This window comes from Siphateles boraxobius, unplaced genomic scaffold, assembly GCF_051911475.1.
Source record: "Siphateles boraxobius isolate OS27281-9 unplaced genomic scaffold, OSU_SipBor_1 31, whole genome shotgun sequence".
NCBI classification, from domain to species: domain Eukaryota; kingdom Metazoa; phylum Chordata; class Actinopteri; order Cypriniformes; family Leuciscidae; genus Siphateles; species Siphateles boraxobius.
The window spans coordinates 16,562,662-16,586,109 of NW_027508931.1; the positions used below are offsets into that span (position 1 = coordinate 16,562,662).

Genomic DNA, 23,448 nt, shown 5'->3' on the forward strand with positions numbered 1-23,448 from the left:
TCACAGTGTCCAGGTGATTTTTTGTTGTTGTTGTTGTTGTTGTTGTTGTTTTAATTGCGGTTGTGTTCACAATGGCACACTGCATGTGCTGTATCCCATAATGCAATGCTCTTGACTGCAAGTCATGTTCATAACTTTAAAATCTTTTCATCAAAAAGATTCATTTAGTATATAAATTCCAAAAAGTTAAAATATAAGCGTAAAACATGTATTAAAAATGCACTATTAATTAAAAATGTAAGCATTTTCACACAAACTTTTATTCAAATATAAATAAGTAAATCACTTTTTTAAATAAATATTTATTATCATTATAATTGGATGAGATTGTAGACAGATTATAATTGGATGTTAGTCTGGACATAATGAGGATTTTCTTTAAAATATATAAAAATAGGTTAAAACTTTTGTACATTTATTTTCAAAAATAAACAACCATTGATAACTGGTTATAAGATGATAACTGATCTGTACTGTGTACATAATGAGGATGATTATTGGTAACACTTAATTTTACAGTGTCCTGTTACATGTTACATGTAGTTACTGTAGTAATAACTCTAAATTATACATAATTACATGCAACTAACCCTAAAACAAACCAAAATCCTAACCCAAACCCTAAAAAGTAAGTACACGTATAGTTTATTATTACTCAGTACTTAAATGTATACTTATACTGTAACATGAATACCCTAAAATAAAGTCTAACCTTATTTATTCTTTTTATTTTTATTATATGTTCACAGTACAGTGCATACTGTACTACAAAGTAAGCAATGCATTAGTTTCCTACTCTGAAAACAGTCAGTTTACTTAACTGAATGGCTTAAAGTATGTTTCTGTACTCTGCTTATTATTCACAAAGATGCGTAACCCATAAAACATAGGGTCAAACAGGTTTTAAGGTTTTAATTTTCATTTCAGTGCACTCTCAGGATTACTGCACTTCCGTTACGCTTCTGAGATGATTAGCTGGAAAGAACCCCAGAAACCGCACTAACTGTTGTAAAACACTGCAAAACCATATGTGAATTGCACAGTGTTTGAACAAAATGTTCTGTGTACTGTTGGCTTTTTGTGAGAATAGCTGGACTGTGAAAGGAATCGTTCACTCATGAATCGTCTTAACTCTCATGCTGTTTCAAACCTATATTTTCTTCTGTCAAGTCTGAGCTGCTCTTTTTTTTTTCTATGCAACAATGGTGATTTACACTGTGAAACTCCAAAAAGACATGACATGATCAACCTGAACTACTTTTTTTAAAGCCTGACAACATGGTTGCAAGTTTGAAATATCAAAAGTTTTTCTTTTCTTTTTTTTCTGACCAATCCTTTCAATATATGCATTTTAGTTGTATTTGAGGCGGTAAGTCTTAACAAAATCATCATCTCTGTCTAGAATTACACTTTTGAAGCGTGATCACTAGAGAAAAGCTCTTTATAGGAGAATTATCTTTTTATAGCCTCTCTGAGAGGGAGTTTTTGTGAATTGTTGCAATGAAATGGCATTCAATAATCCTGATCTGAAAAACAACAACATTACAAAACGCACCATACGCTAATCTCTGACCTCCCCCACAACCAATGAAAGATTTGTCTATTTTTATAAACAATCTTATTTAATGCTCTTGGACGTATAAGCTGCTTTCTTGGGTCTGTGAAATGGATTTTGGGATGTGGACTGGACCAGACTGAATGGCTCATTCTTGCTTGTGCAACACAGGAGATTGGTTGCTTCACTGAAAAAAATGGACATAACAGGTCTTTGAAATTACACAAATGAAGCATATAACAACACAATTAATTTATGTTTCACAATCATTAATTGAAAAAAGAGGAAAATTGTGTCTGAACGCATTCTGATCATGTGGGACCGATGTACACATTAAAATCAAGTAAAATTCAAAAGGACTTTTTTTTCAGTGTTGTTTGGCATTACTGCTTACTTTTTTGGGGTTACTTTACAGATGATCTATAAGGCATTTTACAGTCCATTTGCTCCATGGTAAGAGCTCTTGGGACTCACTGTAAAAAACAACAACATTTTTCTAAGTTGAAAATAAATATTATTGGAGTGTGCTTTACAAGAAAAAACTATTTTAGTCTTTCTAGTTGAAAAATTCCGATTTATTAAGTTTAACTGGCTGATTCTTTGTAATGATTTGTTAAATTTACAAGACAATTTCTGAGTGAAAATTATACACACACAAACAAAAATACATTTTTTTTTCAGTGCAGTTGGGCTATTCACACAAACGTGAATTAAAGCCACAGGGCATGGTCAAAATAACTGTAAAAGTAAGGTGTTCTGTGTTTCACAGTGGCCATGTATGACTTTCAGCACTGTGAAAAAATAGCCTAAATAAAATACACAAAAACACCTAATTGCCTTGAGTTTTTTTCCCAAACCTCAAACGCCTGTTTAAACGATTAAAACTCGAATTATTTCCTAACTTTAATATTAGTTTTATAAACTACAGGCACTCACCAGAATGGGGAAGAAAGGTGATTTAAGTGATTTTGAACAGGGCATGGTTGTTGATGCCAGACGGGTTGGTCTGAGTATTTCAGAAACTGATGATCTGCTGGGATTTTCACACACAACCATCTCTAGGGTTTACAGAGAATGGTCTGAAAAAGAGAAAATATTCAGCAAGTGGCAGTTTTGTGGGTGAAAATGCTTTGTTGATGACAGAGGTCAGAGGAGAATGGCCAGACTGGTTCAGCTGATAGAAAGACAACAGTAACTCAAATAACCACTCGATACAACCAAGGTTTGCAGAAGAGCATCTCCGAACGCACAACAGGTCCAACCTTGAAGCAGACGGACTACAGCAACAGAAGAACACACCGGTGACCGAAACTGAGGCTAAAATTCACACACGCTTGCCAAAATTGGACAATAGAAGATTGGGAAAATGGTGCCTGGTCTGATGATGGTAGAGTCAGAATTTGGCATAAACAACATGAAAGCATGAATCCATCCTGCCAATATCTACAGTTCAGGCTGCTTGTGGTGTAATGGTGTGGATGATATTTTTTTTGGCACACTTTGAGCCCCTTGGTACCAACTGAGCATTTAAACACCTCAGCCTACCTGAGTATTGTTCTACCACTCATCTTCTGATGGTTACTTCCAGCAGAAAAACACTCCATGTCACAAAGCTCAAATCATCTCAAACTGGTTTCTTGAACATGACAGTGACTATACTCAAATGTCCTACACAGTCACTAGATCTCAATCCAATACAGCACCTTTGGGATTTGCTGGAACGGGAGATTCGCATCATGAATGTGGAGCCGACAAATCTGCAGCAACTGCGTGATGCCATCATGTCAATATGGACCAAAATCTCAGAGGAACTTCCAGCACAGTGTTGTATAGAAGAATTAAGGCAAAAGGAGGTCCAATCCAGTACTAGCAAGGTGTACCCAATAAAGTGTCCAGTGAGTGTATATACAGCATTTAATATGTATATAGGCTTATAGTAGGCTATGTGTCTGCATTGCTTCTGTTCTGCTTGAGTGTCCAGTGTGAATCGGGTGTACCCGTGTTCCTCTGCACCACTGCAGATCGTCTAGAGGGAATGAGGTTTAGCAAGGTTTTTTTATTATCTGTCAAGTAGAAACACAGCAGTGCCCCTCCTCTCGTGCGTTTATGTAAAGGAGTGACTGTAACACCCCCTAATACCCAATAATATAGAAGCCGTAAAACATTTTTTTGTGTGTACGTTGTTGGAACTCTTTGCAAGTAATCGCATTGCATCAAATGTTTCTGCCAAACAAGAGGTGACATAATAACTAAAATTATTATATCCATCTATTCACTAGTTCACACATACATGAAATCAGATATAGTAATTTATGTTTATTTGGCACGCTGTCTGGAGGAGGGTCCCCCACACACAGATTTTTTGGGATAGAAAACCAGCCAAGAGTGAGGTGGTGGGGAAGTGGAGGGATGCTGTGAAACTGTCATGGGACAGAGGTGAGTGAAGACTATATTTATGCCTGCTTTCTCTTGTGCTGATTGGTTGATTACATGAACGTGCTTCTCACTTTGTTGCATAAAGCTTCATTCGTCGGGGTGAGTGAGGATGTAACATCTGTATAGAAAAAGTGAAATGATAAAGGTCCAGCAGTTGAGTCAAAGTTCAAATTAATTCAAAATCCAATAAAATGTGAGTGGTGTTCAATATGCATTTAGTTTGGCAGCTGTTACCTAGGCTATACTTGAAAAACTGAAATGGCACCATAGAGCCTTTTTAGCTCAAATGAGGCTAGAATCACTGTATTATTGCTTATACATTGTATATTTACAGAACACACAGATTTCTCGTAAACCCACACAATTTCCAGTGCAGAGATACTGTAAACATTTAGGTTGTGTAAGCATTTAAAGTACTGGATGGAAATATACTGCATGTACTGTATATATTCCTAGAAATAAATAATGAAGAAGAGAAAGGCAAACACACCGTTGAATTTAATGGATTAAACTAACCAATGGTAATTCATGCTTGCTTTCTGCATTAAACAACAAGAGCATCTAAGTAGCCTTTCAAAACACGAAACATCTGGGATTTTGGGAGTTGATCTCATACAGTAGCTCTTTTTATGAGAAAATAATTATTTGTTTCTAACAGTCAATAAAAAGTCTTCCCATTTATAACCAGTGTTAACACTGAGAAACTCAAGGTACAAATGGATCAGTGTGAACAGGATGAAACAATTATATGCATTATAAATGACTTATATTAGAATTATTTAGGACTGGGTATAATGCATTTGGAATATGTATTATAAGTAAATATGTATTATATAGTGCATCACACACTAACACATACAGTCAAACCAAAATTTATTCAGACACCTTTAACATTTCTCACATGATCACAGTTTATTCGCAATAGTTTAGAAAATGCTTATAAAATATGACAATAACTCAGAGTTATCAAATATGTTGATATTTCACTGGTTTTGGCCATCGTTTAGACTGTCTCACGAATGAATTAGGTTGAATAGCTGTCAGCTGTTAAATTTAAATACACAATTAATACTAATTTAGGTCAATCAATTACCAAGCAATGCTTAATTTTGTTCAGTCTGTGGTGTAAAAAGATTGCATTAGCAAATAAAGTAAAATCACTTATGCAAAACGAGGTCAGGTCAAAGTGTCTGAATAATTTTCTGTCCCAAATTTTTATAATTTTTACTGGTAGACCGCTGTATGAAGAAATTTTTGGATATAATATGTCACAGTTTACTTTATTTTGCTATCCTCAATTACATTAATTAACTATAGTGTCCTGCACCCACTAGTAAAAAAAATATCAAAAATGATATCTGTTGTCTGAATAATTTTTGATTTGACTATATAAATGCCTGTCAGAATGCAGAGGTAATTACAATCAAAATCTTTTTTTTTTCTTGCCAAAGCACTGTGCACTATGAGAGCTGAATTACATAAGTGTGATGGATTCCCTTGAGCTCGGTGGAGTCCCTGCATCAGCAGCACTGCAGTCAGGCAGTCGAGACACTGCGGTAATGTGAACCCTTCAGCTCCACACGTCTGCGTGTGTCTTCAGCGTGTTGTGGTGCTGATGCTGAACACATGCACAGATGCGCTCACTGCAGCAGAGACACACTGCAACATCGGGTGAGCCTTTCATACCATTCTACTCTAAAACTGAGAGATAAAACTGTATAGAAATGTCGCAGGTGCAATGTTTGCTGGTGCTTTACGTTAGTGTCCATTAGGAATAGCTCCACAAAATGTTGCTTAAATTAATTATATGTTTTTTAATTATAGGTGTTTATTAGTTTGCAGTCATTTGTTTATCAGGGTTACTATGCAATATTTTAATTTGCAATGATGGTCACACTTTATTGTTTATTTAATGTGTTTGCGTATGAGGTATTGTTATTGCCATTGTAATTAATAACAGCATCCTGTATGAACAATGTAAAAAAAGTGTGACCACATTATTGTTATGAATTATACATTATTGTTATGAATTATTCAATGATTTTAAGTTAAGAATTTGTAATTTATCATTGTTGATTATGCAAGTTTATAAATAAATATGAGATGAATGGTTTAATATTCAATGCTCAGCAGTTTCTCATGCATCCAAGCTTGGTTTTTCTGAGGGTACAGTATGAGTCAGATGAAGGGCATCTTTCTTTTATCCAGCTTTACTCTGTGAGTTGAGTTCCATCCGTCATGTCAGCAGCTGATGAGCGTAGGAGGGTTTTCATAAAGGAGGAATACGCCTGTTCACTCTGCTTATTACTTCTCAAGGTTTCTCCACTCTTAGGGGAGAAGGAATTGAGCCTTTGAGCTCACAGTGACGTGCAACGCTGTTCATCTCTCACACTCAACACTCACATGAAGGATGTTCACTGTGTGCTGTTTGATTGGTTTATATGTGTCTATGCATCATTTTTTCTAGATAGAAACATTTTCTTGGAGCAACACAAATGTATTAATTTATCTCTATCTATCCATCCATCCATCCATCCATCCATCCATCCATCCATCCATCCATCCATACATACATACATACATCCATACATCCATCCATACATACATACTGTGACGGGGCGGAAGTATCACGCGACAAGGAGAGCTCAAATTAATTACCCCGGAGGGTGTTTTTATTAACAAGTGGTAGGTGAAGAGTGAAGAGTGGCTTGCTGAGTCGGTGCTGTGCTCGTATCAGGTCTAGCTCGGTCACACGCTGGTTTCTGGAAAGAACAAAAGGCGACACGTTAGTTCTCAGCATTCAAGACGCCAGTCTCCTTGTTTTTCAGCCTCATGCTGCATATATGGCCGTGGGGGAAATTGGTGACAGGTGTGGCCGATCAAGCCATGATGAGCGGGCACAGGTGTTTCGCGTCTTTCCCCAGGGGGAAACTGGGGGTGGGTGGGGAGTTACCACTGATAGACCTGTGAAGGCTGACCCGACTCGCGAGAGTCCGTCTGCGTTGGCGTTGGAGGCTCCGGCTCGGTGGCGGATGATGTAGCAGAAGTCCTGGAGCGCAAGGAACCACCACGTCACTCTGGCGTTGGTGTCCTTGGCCCTGGCCATCCATTGAAGGGGCGCGTGGTCCGTGAGGAGGGTGAACTTACGGCCGAGCAGGTAGTAACGCAGCTCCAGGACTGCCCACGTTATGGCCAGAGCCTCTTTCTCAACCGTAGCATAGTTCCTCTCGGCTTTCGTCAGGTTCCTGCTTATAAACAACACAGGATGTTCCTCACCCTCCGTGACTTGGGACAGGACGGCTCCTAACCCTGTCTCGGACGCATCTGTCTGTAACAGAAAGGGGCGGCCGAAATCGGGGACGTGCTGGACTGGTTCCCCCGTCAGGTCACACTTGATTTGCTGAAATGCTTCTTCTGCCTCTGGACCCCAGGCGATCCGCTCAGGCTGCCCCTTTCTTGTTAGGTCTGTCAGGGGGGCGGCTAATGAGGAGAACTTGGGGATGAAGCAGCAATAATATCCCGCTAAGCCCAAGAAAGCTCGTACCGGGTCTTCGTTCCGGGTCTTTGGGCGGCGCGGACGGCCTCCACCTTTTTCTCCTGTGACTTAATGAGGCCACGTCCAACCTGGAAGCCCAGGCATTTTGCCTCAAAGAGGGCCAGGTGACACTTGCGAGGGTTGGCAGTGAGTCCAGCCCTTCAAAGATCTGTAAGCACCCTCCGCAGACGGTCTATGTGGTCGTCCCAACGCTCCGAATTGATGACTACATCATCAATGTACGCTGCTGCGTACTGCTGGTGCGGCCGAAGGATGATGTCCATAAGCCTCTGGAACGTGGCCGGTGCCCCGTGAAGGCCGAAGGGAAGGGTCCGATATTGCCAGTGGCCAGTTGGAGTCGAAAAGGCGGTTTTCTGTTTGGCACTTTCGGAGAGGGGTACCTGCCAATAACCCTTCGTCAGGTCCAAAGTGGAAATGTACCGGGCCCTTCCCAGACGATCTAGGAGTTCATCCACCCGGGGCATTGGGTATCCGTCAGATTCCGAGACTTCAATGAGGCGGCGAAAATCATTGCAGAAGCAGAGGGTGCAATCTGGCTTCGGGACCAGGACGATCGGCTGAACCACGGGCTGCGTGATTGTTCAATCATGCCCAACTTCAACATTTACTGAATTTCCTCCTCGATAGCCTGCCGTCAAGCCTCTGGAATACGGTAGGGCCGTTGCTTCACGATGACCTGTGGCAGTGTTATAATGTCGTGTTGAACCAGACTGGTTTGCCCGGGGACTGTAGAGAACACATCCGAAAACTGACCAATCAGGTGTTGCAGCTCAGCCTTTTGTTCCCCCGACAGACCGGGGTTGGTATCCACCAGAACGGGCTCGACGGTGGCAAGGGCTATGGTCTGTTCTCTGGTCCCCACCCAGCTCTTCAGCAGGTTTACGTGGTATAGAAACCACGGAGCTCAGGGCTCCGTCTCCCAGGTTGCCGTACTCGGTACGTTACATGACCCACTTTCTCTACCACTGTATATGGCCCCTGCCAAGTGGCCAGGAACTTACAGGCCGCGGTGGGGACTAACACCATAACCTGGTCGCCCGTTTGGAATTCTTGAGGCTCAGCTGTTCGGTTATAGTGGCGCTGTTGAGCCTGCTGGGCCTTTGCCAGATGTTCTCAGACTAGGGGCATGACGCGGTCGACCCGTTGTCTCATCTCGGCAACATGCTCGATAAGGGACCGGTGTGGGGTGGGCTGCTGGTGTTCCCACGCCTCATTCGCAACGTCGAGCAGCCCTCGAGGTTGTCATCCGAAGAGGAGCTCAAAGGGCGTAAAGCCTGTGGATGCTTGGGGAACCTCCCGTATACCGAATAGAACGTAGGCAACATCTGGTCCCAGTCCGGTTTATCTTTGGCTGGTACCAGTCGCAGCATTTGCTTGAGGGTCTGGTTGAAAAGTTCTGCGAGTCCGTCCGTTTGAGGATGGTACACAGTCGTCCGCAGTTGCTTTACCCGGAGTAGGCGGCAGAGATCGGCCATTAGCCGGGACATAAACAGTGTTCCTTGATTAGTCAAGATCTCCACCGGTATACCAACTCGGCTAAACAGCAGAAAGAGCTCGTGGGCGATATTCTTCGCGGTGGCTTTCCGGAGAGGGATTGCTTCGGGGTAGCGAGTGGCGTAGTCGACCACGACGAGGATGTGTTCGTGTCCCCGGGCCGACTTTAACAACGGCCCTACCAGATCCATCCCGATGCGTTCAAAGGGCATCTCTATGATGGGCAGCGGTATGAGTGGTGTGGAGTGATGATTTGCGTGACGTCTTCTGGCAGACTGGACAGGCTTGACAGAAACGCTTCACTTCGGCCTCCAGGCCGGGCCAGTGGAACCGGTTTCAAATGCGCTGGGTGGTATTTGCTGCGCCGAGGTGTCCTGCCAACAGATGGGAGCGCGCCAATTGCAGGATCGTCTCCGTCTTTGAGCACAAGCAGTTTTTTTTCATCCACCCTCCGCTGGGCGACACAATAGAGCAGGCCATTCTCCACAACAAAGTGGGGGCAAGGATGGAGCCGCCTCCCGAAACCTGTTGGTAAACATCATAGAAGAGATTAGTGGAATGGGAAGGGGACTCACCATCTCTCCCACTGTCGGAGGCCAAGAGAACGGGGCGGCCGCGTGACCTCTTCGCTGGGCGCCGCCCACGGCGACCCCCACTGGGTTTGACAGGTCGTGTGGCGTCGTTGAGCAGGGCTTCGAAGCCTGGCCAGTCTCGGCCCAGCAACATAGTTACGGGCAAATCCTTAACAAGCCCAACTTCTATGGGCCAGGACGCCGAAGCTGCGGAGATAGTGACGCGCCGAGCGGGCACCTGTCATGTGTCTCCATGCATGACTGATACGACCAGTCATAGAAGCATTGGGCCGCGCACACTGGATATAGCCCCACTCTAGCCAAAATTTCCCTCTTTACATCCTCATACCTTTCTGCTATCAGTGAAGGGAGGCTGAAGAAGGCACGCTGGGCTTCGCCAGTGAGAAGAGGGGCGAGTGCGTGAGCCCAGTCATCCGGGTCCCACCCCTCCGTTGTAGCAGTATTCTCTGACATTTGTAAATATGCCTCAACGTCATCATGGACGGTCATTTTGGGGAGTAGCTGGGCGGCCTGAACCCGTGGGTCGGGTGGCTGTCTCTCTCTCTCTAGTTTGAAATATATATATATATATATGTGTGTGTGTGTGTGTGTGTGTGTGTGTGTGTGTGTGTGTGTGTGTGTGTGTGTGTGTGTGTGTGTGTGTGTGTGTGTCTAAAAAGATGCTCACAACTGCACAAGCATGTCTCTGATTAATTCGGCTGCAGTGAGGTGTTTCCCCTCATGTTCAGTCCATACATTGACCTGCAGGGCAACACCTGAATGATGTAATGTGTGCAGTTGCTTGACATTTCACAGATGGTCTCTGTCACGTGTGTCTTGTACTGCATTAATAGCAGGGGCCGCCCCAGCGGAGCCACACAGGGTTAAGTGTTGGGCTCAAGGGCACTGTGGTGATACGGCAGGACTGATTTATGCATCTCTCCTGTTTCCAGGCAGCGCTGTGTGGGACCGCAGAGCTTTATAGCTCCATGCCTTCGCCACTATGTTACCATGCAATTAAGTGAGCTCCTACCCCACAATCTAGATCAATTGCCATTTCTGTAGCTGTCATGCGCGGACTATTGTATTCTGCCATACACATTGAGCTGCATGCGTACTGTATCTGTTCGCTATGGTGACAAAACAAGCAGTTTCAGTGAAAAAATAATGTATAGTCATTGTCGTTTCATTCTGAAATCTGAAATATAGTATAAAGTGCGAATTTATTATTGCCTGACTTCATGTTATCCCATTGCACTGAATCAAGCTATATTTCACCATTTATTCCACACCGTCCCGTCAATACATCACGGATTTATTTAGATAATTTTTCACAACGGACAAAAAAATTAAAGAATATCTTCAATTGCTGGCTACAAAGAAATTTAACTATCTATGGTCGTGTCTTGATTTCTAAAGCTGAAGGTATTTCTAGGATTGTTTACCCAGCCTTGTCCTTATATGTCAACCCGAAGACTTGCTCATCTATCGACTCTGTATTATTTAAATTCTTGTGGAAAAATAAAACTGAGTGTGTTAAAAGGATGACTCTGATAAGAAATACTTTGGAGGGAGGTGTGAATGCTTTGGACTTTAGTACTCTCAATCAGGTTTTTAAGATCGGTTGGATTAAACGCTGCCTAAATGCTGATTCTAATCTGTTATGGTTTCACATACCTAAATTTATCTTTGAAAAATGTGGGGGGTTACATTTTTTATTATCCTGCGATTTTAAATGCAACAAACTTCCGTTCAAGCTTGCTAATTTTCATAAGCAAGCCTTGGAGGCCTGTAAGCTTGCCTTTTGCCACAATTTTTCCCCTCATAGGAGTATTTTATGGAACAATCAGAATGTGCTGCGTGGAAAAAAATCTATCTTTATTAAGGATTGGGTTGACAAAGGTGTTATTTTTGTTTTGGATTTATTAAAGGAGGATGGCAGCTTTTATTCCTACAATGAATTTATCAACCTTTTTGGAGTGGATTCCACACCTAAAGTTTATAACTGGGTTATTAATTCTATTTCACCTAAACTTTTGCACTTGGTTAGGTCATACTGTAGCTACAGAGTATCCGTTTGTGAAATGCCCCAGTTGTCTATTGGAGGTTTGGAGCTTTCCAATGTCAAATGTAACAATTTCTGGATTAGAAGATCTCTTATTAGGAAGATCAGCTGTCATCCCAAAGCTTTTTTCAAATGGAAATTAAATTATCCTTCTCTTTCTATTATTAATATATGGACTGGCATTAATAAGTTTCTGTTACCTAACAAGTGGAAAGAGCTTCACTTTAAAATTCTGCATAATTACTATCCCTGTAACTCTCTTCTTTCTAAATTTAAGTTGGACATCTCTTCACACTGTACATTCTGTTACTCTAATCTTGAAACAATACCACATTTGTTTTTTGAATGTGATTATTCAAGGGAGTTTTGGAGGAAGGTAGCTTGGCTTATTTTTTCTGCTTATTACAAACTCTTTACTTTTGAAGTTACAAATGTGTTGTTTTTGATTTGGGACTCCGGGTCAAAGGAGATGGATGACAGATTAAAACTGCTTACTTTATGTGGCGAGTTTCATCTTCACAAGTGTAAGGTAACTGATTCTAAGCCCAATTTTAGACTTTTTTGTGTTGATTTAAAATTATTTTATGACTCTCTTTGTTTATCAGCTAATAAGAAAGCTGCTAAAACTTCTTTGTTGCTTAAAGAAATTGTGGTTTCATTATAAATTATCTCCTGTTTTTCGGAAGATTACTTTTTTCTTATTTTTTTTTTTTTTCTTATACTTGTATAATTTTTTGGTTGTGTAGTTTCTATGATTGGTTTGTGAATTATAATTTTATGTATATATATATGTATATATATATATATATATATATATATATATATAGATATAGATATATAGATATATTTATTTTTATTATTTTTTATCACGTATAAACTATCCCTTATCTACTGCCTTGCTTTAAAAAAAAAACAAAAAAAAAACAAACAAAAAAAAAAAAAAACCTTCACGGATTTATGGCCATGAAGCAATATGGATACTTTATTAAATGGAAACTCAGGTCTGTATTCAAAGCCATTGAGATCATCAGGGGTAAATCTGTCAGATATGTCATCAAATGATGGGAACAGGCAGATGAGGAACCTCCCGGTTAGCACAGTGGAGTCTTACATACAGATTGGAGAGAAATAAAACTTCCTGCGTCACAGCTGAGTTTTGTCATAAACGCATTACAAATTCAAGCCACTGGATTTGAGACTGAGCTGAGGAGTTTCTCAGAGCCAAGGATTCACACAGGGTTTAAATCATATCACTGGAACAATATTTATTCATCCTCTCACTACTGAGCCTGTTATTCCAGAAAATATTATTAGCTTTCTCCACGATTGACCCACTGGAAAATGGATTGCTAATGTCCTGCTTAAAAGTACCAGCATGACCCATATACAACTGAGCCAGAATGTTACTCAAAGACTGCAGTGTACAAGTTTACAAGCAGTATAGTTTGAAGACTTTTGTATTTTTATACCCTAAAAGTGTCATAGATTGAGTTTCCTGTCTCAGGGAGATCAGGCTACCACCCACACACACACACACACACACACACACACACACACACACACACACACACACACACACAAGAGGCATATGATCAGTACTGTGAGATGTAATTTACACAGTCACCATCTGTTGCTCTGATCACCACTGAAACGCTTCAGTCATTCTGCACAATCAATAAGTCTATGACAAGGTGAATGGGGCACTGAATACATGTTTATTTATATTTAATGTTATATATAAGGCAGACCGGGCTAGTTGTCACATATATGGAAGCTATCACAAGGTCTCATAATTATGATATTTTCATTCAAAAGTCCAGTTGCATAAATGCTTGGTTTATAGCTGTGGTTTTGTTTGTCGTCGTTTTGTTTCAAACATGTAAAGTAGGGTTATTTTTGGTAAACTAAAATTACAGTGTAATCATATCATTGCATACAGTAAGACAAGAGTCACTATATAATGAAGGTGTTTTTTAACAAAAATGTTGACTTTTTGAGGTCAGCTGTCATTTGTAATTTGAATCCATTATGACTGCTTCCTAAAAAATAAACCTATGAAATATTGACAACTAAATATGCTCTGTATATAAAACTTCACAGACAAACAGTCACATTTTTAACGGATTTAGTGACAAAAACAACATAGTTTTGCTGCAGTTTGTCAAGTCAAGTCACCTATATTAGCGTTTAATACAATACAGAGTGTTTCAGCTGAAGTCAGTTCAGTGTTGATTCATTTTGGTGTGAAATATAAACCCTCTTAGATAAACAAAAAAACATGCAAAGTAGAGAGAGAGAGAGAGAGAGAGAGAGAGAGAGAGAGAGAGAGAGAGAGAGAGAGAGAGAGAGTCTGTGTCTGTGGGCGGAGTTTATTGTGAGTGTGTTGCTGTATGTGAGTAACAGGTGTCCAGCAGCTGCTGTTTACACACACACGGACGCTTCAACGGTCCTCTGATCGATTCGGAGCTGATATCATCTTTCCATACTACGGCCGATGATCACTAATAACCGGAATAACTATTGAAAGATTGGTGAGTGAAACTACATGTCTTTCAGAAATGATCAGTTACTTTGGCGACGCGGCGTCATCGATGAGCCTGTAGCCGAACTGTTCGAACTCTTGATGTTGTGTGTCAGTCACCATCAGGTGTTTAATTGTCAAAGAAAATGAATGACAGTGTCACTGAATAGAGCAGTAACAGTGTTCAGGCGCTTCTGGAAATGCAGAGAAAACAAATGTGTAACTTATGTCTGTGTGTGTTCAGTTTAGTCTGGGGTTTTTTGGACATGCTATACGCCTGGTAGAAGTTGTATGGTTTTTCTAAAGTTACCATGATGTAGGCTACTATATGAACATGCTAATTATTCAGTATGTGTAATATCCAAATACCACAGTTTTATTATTTGATACCACCCTACTATAGTTTTTATATTTTTGAAGAATAGATCACTTACTGTTTGAGGAGACAAAATGGGATAAATCCATGTTTGTGTTGTTTTAATTCAGAATGGTTTGGAGCCAGAGGTTTGACATACGGCTGTTAAGAGGATTGTCTGAGTCTGGCCAAACAGGTCATTTCCTTCTTTATATAGATATAGTTAAGTGCTGGTGTGTGAGAGAGATCAGGTCAAAGTGTTAAAAGGATTTCTTTCTTTCTTTCTTTCTTTCTTTCTTTCTTTCTTTCTTTCTTTCTTTCTTTCTTTCTTTCTTTCTTTCTATTTTTTTTATTAGTGCCATATGCTAAGTCAAGCATGACTATTGCTCATATTGAGGGTTAGTGATTTGAATACACCTCTAACCCTCAGTATCATGTAACTGTAACTGAATCCGCATCACCACTGGCATGAATAACATCTCAAATCTTGCGACTTGCTGGGCCAGTAAGTAGCCACCTAACTCAAAAAACCCTAGCAACTAACTAGCAAATCCATAGAATCATCTAGAATAGTAAGGTACTAAAAAACACCCTGGCAAGTTCACCACATAGATAGACTTAAACAAATCATATGATCAAAATGTTATGACAACATGTTTTTACATTGCTCAAGTTAGGCAATTTTCTACTTTTTTATAAGTAATACCAAATTCAACAATTTTTTTAAGTCAGTTTAATGTAATTTAAGTTCAACATTCAAGTTGATTGTACTCAAAAATATAAGGCAGCAACATTTTTATTTTTTGGACAGTGTATAAAACAGCATAGGACTAGCAACACCAGAGTCATGGGTTTGATTCCCAAAGAATGCATGAGCTGATAAAATATATACATTGAATGCAATGTGGACTGCTTTGGATGAAATAAACAAAACTAGGCTACATTAGATAAATCATACAGTAATATTAGAAAAATGCTTTTTTCTCTATTAGCCTAGTCTTGCCAATAAAGCCTTTTATTGAATTGAACTTGGAGGGAGAGACTCAGAGTGCATGGAGTGATTCAGGGCAAGGATGAACAATAGTCCTGCTGCAACTATGGCACTCTTTATTTCTGTGCATTGTTTATTTATGTCTAAACAAAGCGTTGTGCCTCGGCGAGCATGAAGCCTCTCTCTGCTGTTTAACCGTGTTGAGACGGCGCGTGAGAATACTTTTACTCTGATTAATTAGTCGCATAACTCAATCTCCTTCAGTCATTCCATATTAAAGACTTGTGGCATCATGCACAGACAACCAGTACCATTTCAATTACAATCCAAATGCCTTCAGACTCTTGATCATATGTGTTTATGGTGGAGATGGGACTGAGATCTGTTTCAGTCATTTGACTGTTGGCCTGAGGACTGTTTAAAGTTGTGATGTCAGCAATGGGCTTCATTTTTATATGGCGGTTTTACTGTGCAATTTCAGCTAAAGTTACTTTGCATGCTAGATAGGCGAGGAAAATGTTTTACTGCTGAGGTTTACTGTGCCATAATTGCATATATCTCGGACAAAGGGCATGACAAAGATGTTGTAATATTTACTTTACATTTCATTGTCAAATTAACACTTTCAAAGGGAAGTTTTTTTTTAGTTTTTTTTAGTTTAGGACCCTTTTTTATGGTTTCAGATATTTTAGTAGCATCTAAATCTCACTATAATTAGGAAATTGGCTTTATGTGGGACGGATATTCAGAAATGACCGTAGCGCTGTGTATTCTGGGTCGCAGTTAAGATGGCATGATCTTCCATTAGCTAATGAGAAGACAGAAGCTGCTGATCTAAACATTGTTTAACTTAATGACAATCTGTAAGTCTTCGTCGTCATTACTAGAAAATCGCAATAAGGCTGCGCCCAAGAATAAGTTCAGGTAACAAACTTGCTATCAGTGTCTCCTTTGTGTCGAGGGTTTTAGTTTATAATGCATAAAAGCATATTACATTAAAATTATATTTAAAATATATATTTAATGAAGTTATACGATACATACAGTACCGGTCAAAAGTTTGGAAACTTTACCATTTGTAATGTTTTGAAAGAAGTCTCTTTGCTCATCAAGCCTGCATTTATTTGATCAAAAATACAGAAAAAAAGGTTAATATCTTGAAATATTATTACAGTGTAAATTAATGGTTTTCTTTTTGTTTATACTTTATAATATAATTTATTTCTGTGATGCAAAGCTGAATTTTCATCAGCCATTACTCCAGTCTTCAGTGTCACATGATCCTTCAGAAATCATTCCAATATATAAAATATAATACAATATATAATATTATGTTACATTGATGTATAATATTTTGTTTTTATTAAAGTGTTAATAATACATATTAATAATATTAATATTAGAAATGATTACTGTTTAGGCTATATTGATAAAAAAAACAGCCAAGATATTTATAATGTTACCAATGTTTTGGTATTATAACTTTATAACTCTATTCTATTATAACTTCTATTTGTAATTGAAAAATGTATCATTGTTTGAATGGTTTTCACAAAAATATGAAGCAGCACAACTGTTTTCAACATATATAATAATAAGAAATATATATTGGGCAGCAAATCAGCATGTTTGAATGATTTCTGAAGGATGTGACACTGTAGACTGGAGTAAAGATGCTGAAAATTTAGATTTGACATAAAAAAAATGTCATTTTAAAATCTTACAACAGAAAACAAAAAACGTTTACTAAAAAAAGTAAGTTCAATTGTGATATTTCACAATATTACTGTATTAATATTGTATTTTCTTCATTTATTTTTAGATAACGTTAAATAAAATTAGAAAATATAATAAAACTGACAAAGTATATAAAATATTCTTAGAATATTTTTAAAAACCTGAGTCATTTATTTATTCTTGCAATAGCCTGTAATAGTGCTTATAAAGGGCTGCCATTCACAAGCTACTGTTTGATATAATGGCTACATCAGTGAGTATTCACAATCTGCCAATCAAACAACAGTGTATTTATGATGTTGCTTTATATACTTGATATATTAGATTTTTGTCAGCGTGTGACATCTTTGGCTTCTTCAGTGTTTTCTTAGTTTATGATTGTGTGACCCATCATGCAAAACTTAATTTCATCTGACATCTGTTATCTCATCTGCATTGTGGATATCTTAGTTACAACATCATATTTTACCATTCAGGAAATTATGCCTTGTGTCCATAAAAGTGAATGACTATGAATCTTTTATCTTTGACATTGTGTTATATAATAAGATGTGACGCAAAAAGTCTTTACAAATTTTTCTGAAGTAATAGCCTATATATATATATATATATATATATATATATAGTAATTATATTGAGAAGGAATGTGTGTGTGTGTGTGTGTGTGTGTGTGTGTGTGTGTGTGTGTGTGTGTGTGTGTGTGTGTGTGTGTGTGTGTGTTTTTTTCTTTCTGGCATAAACATCACAAAAGAGATGTTCTGTTAAAATTGCTTAACTAAATTTTTCATGTTTTATGGATATAATTTTTTTGTTATAGATATTTTTACTGCAAAACAAGACAAAAAAGTGCTAAGAAATGACTTTTTTTGCTGTAAAACTGGAAATAAATGTCTGGTTTCCGTTTTATAGATCAGTGCTGCCAGGTTTTGAACAGGTAAAAGATTCATAGTTGCATTAAGGATGTTGTGTGAAGCAATAAAGAAGCTAATGTAACGCTTCCCTCCAGTGGATACACATCCTGATGGGACACTTTCACTCAAGGGCACTCATCACCATGACAACAGCCAGTCAGGGCGGGGTTTAAGCGCAGGTATTCTCATTAGAGCCGACCTCGACATCATCAAACTACTACAACACCAGCCAAAGACCTCAAGCACGTCTCTCGCTTCCCTGATGGTTAAACCCTGAAGGCCATGACACGCTGTACTCTGACCACTGACATCCCTGCTTCTATCACAGTCTGCTTCTGTGACCTCGTTCTTCATTAGTCTCAGTCCTGAAGGGAACAAATGACTTCACTGTGTGCTTAAAGGTGCAATGAAGAGTGTTAAATGACAACTATGTTTGTTCTAATTGCTGTTCTGACTCAAGAACTAAAACAGATTAAGTAATACAGCCTACCATAATGTCTCTGCTTTTGCCGCTTTTTTGCTAGAGTTTATCAGTATCTGTTTTGTCTCGATTTACTCGTTCTGGATCACATCTCTTCTGTTTTTACTATAATCCGCTGACTTAATATCTACTAACCGGTCATTTTCTCCTGATGTGTCCGTCTGGAGATCAGAGGCGGGTCAGACATTATTCCCCACTGAATTCCCATTCTCAGATCCTGTATCGGGCCGCCCAGTCTGTTTTGGGTTGGTAAGATATACATCTCTTCTACTCACCAAGGCTGCATGCAAAAATACAGTGAAGAACGTAATATGGTGAAATTTAAAATAACTCTTTTCTATTTGAATATGTTTTCAAATGTAATGAATTCCTGTGATGAAAAGCTGAATTTTCAGCATCATTACGCCAGTCTTCAGTGTCACATGATCCTTCAGAAATCATTCTAATATTTTGCTTCTCAAGAAACATTTCTTATTAATATAAATGTTGAAAATAGTTGTGTTGCTTGATATTTTGATAAATCAAAAGAACAGCCTTTATATGAAATGGAAATCTTTTGTAACAGATGTTTTGGTAATTTGCTAATCAAATGCAATTGCTGAATAAGTCAAATTTTCTTTTGAAAACCCTACATTTCTTTAAAAAACCCTTTTGAACATTATTGTACATTAGTAAACCCTGAGTTTTTTTTTTAAATTTGATTTAATTGATTAGAATTGTTTGGATGGTTTTGATTTGCTATTGGTGGATCTCCCGTGAGTGACGGGTTGTCCCGCCCTCACACCAGTAAGCACATCATCAGATAAAAAATGATGTTGCCGCAAGAGAGAGGGGAAGATATTTTGATGCAAGATTCCGAGGTTACATGAATGGGAAAAAATAATAATAATGATGTACACGGATGAATCATTTATAATAGAGTGCAGTAGCCTATTCCATAAAAAAGAAGAATTGGTGATTTCATGTGTAAACCTCCATCTGTGATCTGTGTGGTTATGTGGAGAAGTTGTGAGGGTTCTGGCAGGGCAGGGGCCCATGGGAGGCCCTAGAGATTGTAGTGTATTTGATTGTAGTCACGAGTGCTGTTTGTTAAAGGTTTTTGAAGGGTCCTTTGTAAACAGGCCTCATTCTGTCAGGAAACAGTAGAGGTGACCTGGATTGGAGGAATTGTCAATGGAATTATTAAGACTGATCGGTTTTCTCTCGCTGTGGCTTGATATGTCACTCCATAGAATTCAATATAATTGGAGAACAGTGAGACAAATCTTCACGATCTCTCTCTTTGTCTCTTGCAGATTTCTTTCTTTGCCTCCATCCGTCTGCTCCGGGCCGCTCCATGCAGGGGAGCGGCTGATCTATGGGCCGCTCTCCGGTGAGCCTGTCCAGACTGAAGCTGGGGAAGCTAAAGGTGGTGCGGCGGCAGCTGCTGCAGCGCTATGAGCACCAGCCGTTTGTCTCGTGTCTGGCCGGCCTGTACGGCTGCCAGTGGAGACGCTACCAGCGTGCCAAAGCCCAGCCGGGGGAATGCTGCTGTAGTCGGGTGAGAAAAGATGCTTGAAGTCCCTCATTCTGCTTTTAAATTCCTCCTTATGATGGTTTACATGCAGCTTTTTTTTTCCAAAACACACCGCCGGTTTCTCAGAGAAGGCTTAAGCCTATAGTCCCAGACTAAAATGCATGTTTGAGCTGTTTTAAATGAATGCAACTTGCTCTGATATGTTATATGTCAGTGCCATTGTTTTGTCTCAAGATGCACAGCAGTAATGTTTTTTTTCTAAGGCACTTTAATAGAAGCCACTTAAATGTCCTAATTGAACTGAGGCCTAATCCTGGCTTAATCTTAAACCCTCTCTGTTAAACCGGGCCATTGTGTGCTTTCTACCTAGATGGCATGATTAGGCATCATAGAGAACATAATTCTGCTTTATAAGATTCATTATTTAGGTCAGATTATAAAATAATTCTAGCAATCTAGTGAGTTCAGTAAAAGGCAGACACAGGCAAAAATATAATATTTATTTTCAAATATTGTATTTTTATTATGTATGTATTTTATTCTTATTAGATTATCACACTGTTAGCCCGTGTCATTGATTGAGAGATTCTTAAAGAGCACTATTTCAGATATTTCCCATTAGGGCTATTATCATTAACTAGAACTATTAAAAACTTTTTTGGTAATTGAAATGAAGCTGAAATAAAGAATAAATATTAGATGAAAAACTTAGTTTTTTATCACTAAAATTACTAACTGGAAATAAATAACTAAAGATGAAAGAAAAATAAATTAAACATAATGGTAATAATTAATATATAATACACTAAAATGACTGCTTCATATATTGCTTTTGAAAGAGCATAGAGTTTATTAAAAAAATAATTCGAATTAAATATCAAGAATTGATTTTCATCTTAATTACATATGAATTTCCTTTTATTGAAAGTAAAATGTCATGCATTCACTGTAGTTTTCTCATCTGTCCCAGCACTCACTTTAAACCCGTTTCATGTAATCATGTGTCCAAAATCACCACATAGTCCAATTACATTTACGTTTTACATTTATGAATTTTGGTAGTTGCTTTTATCTAAAGCAACTTGCATTGTATTCTAAGCTTAAATTTAATCGGTTCAAGCATTCCCTAGGAATCAAACCCATGACCTTGACTCTCTATTCCTTTGGCACCTTAAAAGCGCTGAAACTTTCTTCAGTAAATACAAATGTAATGTTAATTTGATGTTGATATAGTACCATTATATGCTCAGACATTAAGATGAATAAACCCAGTGCATGCTGGTATTGAGTACACCACATATATCAGTGTTTCCATTCTCTAACATATTGTTCTCTCTCAAGGGGCTTGTTTCGTGAAGATCTGTGAATAGTTTCCCCTTAACCAGAATGTCTGCTGAAGCCACTCATGCTTCTAAATAGAAAGCACTTATGAGTGCACTTTTCCTGTATGTGCTGATTAGTTTTCTTGAACACAGCGAGTGCAGCTCTTGTTCAGCTAGTGGGCCGCTTTCTAAATCGAGCTGTTTTCAGTGCAGATAAGTTGCAGTATGACTCAGAAAGCATCATTCATTTAAAATGAGTCATTTAAAACCAGCCGGATGACTCACTGTATTATTGCTGCACACTGAGTCGGGCTGTCCTGTACAGCTCGAAAGCAACTATTTGAATTTCAAAGTCTGTGTTAGCCTCATGTGGTGCTTTAATTTGAGCCTCCTCTTGAGTTTTCACACTGTTGAGTAACTGTGGTGCGGTGTGGGTGTCATCACGGCTCATGATGGCTCTGTTTTGCAGTTGGAGTGTGGTAGTTTTGCTGTCCTCATCGTAACGTTTTTCCTGACCCTGATATTCCTCTACTTCTGGAGTGAGGCACAGAATGACTACAATGACTTTGACTGGTGAGTGTATGGGGATGGACAGACAGACAGATGGACTCACACAGTTAGATGGGTCGTTCAAAGAAAACCATGCCATTTCGGTGTTCATATGACTTACTTATGAAATAATAACATTTCTTGCTTGATTTTAATTTACATTATGGAAGGCATAGAAACTCTTTTTTTTAATAAGAAACACACGGCACATTTTATTTAAATTTTTTTTATTTTCATCAATATATTAGGAATTTGCATGCCTCTATTCATTTCCATTATATTTGAATGTTATATATACAGTATAGATGTATGTGTGTGTGTGTGTGTATATATATATATATATAAATATATATATATACACACAATATTATTAAAAAAAATATACAAGTGTAAATGATGTAATTTATTCATGTAATTTACTTAATTTATTTATGTAATATACCGTATATACACACACATATTTGGCAGGCGCTTTTAAATAAAGAAACTTGCAATGCATTCAAGACATTTAATCAGTTCATGCATTCACATACTAAAAGTTTTTTATTTTTCTTCTTTTCACGAACATTCAGATATTAAAATTGAATAAAATGGCCACAATAAAAATAACTTGCTAGGTCAGCTGATTACCTTAAAAGTCTATAGATATCGCCATCGATTCATGTTGTACTCATTCTGTTAACACTTTCTCAGACAAGCAGATGCAATGAGACCTGTTTTCCTGTTTGTTCATGTGGCGTTCGGCATAAAGCTTATTGCTAACAGTTCCTACCATTATGATTATACTTATTCGGGTTTCAGATGATATGGTTAAAAGAAACAATCCTGATATTTTCAATTACAATTGGCACCAATCCATGAGAATGATGCAGAGGGATGGATTAATTGATTGATTTATTTAGGTATTCTCAAACAAAAAAAACCCTTAAAATCTATTATTTAAAAAAAAAATCTGATCTTTATTTCTGCAGGTTTAACTTCGGGAACCTGGGATTCTGGTTCCCGTGGTCAGTGGTGTTGTTGGTGGTCGCTGCCGCACTCTTCACCTACATCGCCCTCCTGCTGGTGAGAACACTGAACAACAACAACAAAGCGTTTCAGCCTCCGCTTGTCCTCATAATAATAATAATAAATGTTGTGGTCTTGATGTTTGCAGGTCCTAGCGGTGTGCCTTCTCTCTGAAGGACAGAGGCTTTACCTCCACTGGAGCCACAAGGTGATCAAAGAAAACAGTCTTTTCATCATTCACCCTTACTGTGAATGACACCCCATCTTGCACATTTGTATTCATTCCATATCTGCGTTACCAGAGAAACAGCTTCATGTGATTCAGATTGCGTTGAACCTACAGTGAAATAATTTGAAATAATTTTAAGTGCAATTTTGG

At 38.6% G+C, this 23,448-nt stretch overlaps 2 protein-coding genes across 6 annotated transcripts in view; both read left to right on the forward strand.

The window, feature by feature from the left end:
- The first annotated feature begins 5,467 nt into the window (after window positions 1-5,467).
- Window positions 5,468-23,448, forward strand: part of gdpd4a (glycerophosphodiester phosphodiesterase domain containing 4a) — a 34,074-nt gene continuing 16,093 nt past the window's right edge. For 2 of the 5 annotated variants that reach the window (XM_077193928.1, XM_077193930.1), the window contains exons 1-5: window positions 14,043-14,209; window positions 19,970-20,214; window positions 21,982-22,085; window positions 23,033-23,126; window positions 23,218-23,277. In XM_077193928.1, the coding sequence (XP_077050043.1) occupies window positions 20,032-20,214; window positions 21,982-22,085; window positions 23,033-23,126; window positions 23,218-23,277 (441 nt within the window). In that variant the 5' untranslated portion in view covers window positions 14,043-14,209; window positions 19,970-20,031. Of the gene's footprint in view, window positions 5,663-14,042; window positions 14,210-18,846; window positions 18,924-19,969; window positions 20,215-21,981; window positions 22,086-23,032; window positions 23,127-23,217; window positions 23,278-23,448 lie in introns of those variants that run through there. The other 3 variants (XM_077193932.1, XM_077193929.1, XM_077193931.1) reach the window with 3 other exon arrangements.
- The window catches only part of LOC143696984 (uncharacterized), a 118,773-nt gene continuing 118,053 nt past the window's right edge, over window positions 22,729-23,448 (forward strand). Inside the window, exon 1 of the mRNA XM_077193934.1 lies at window positions 22,729-22,738. The gene's annotated coding sequence lies outside the window, so the exon portion shown is untranslated. The remainder of the gene's footprint in view (window positions 22,739-23,448) is intronic.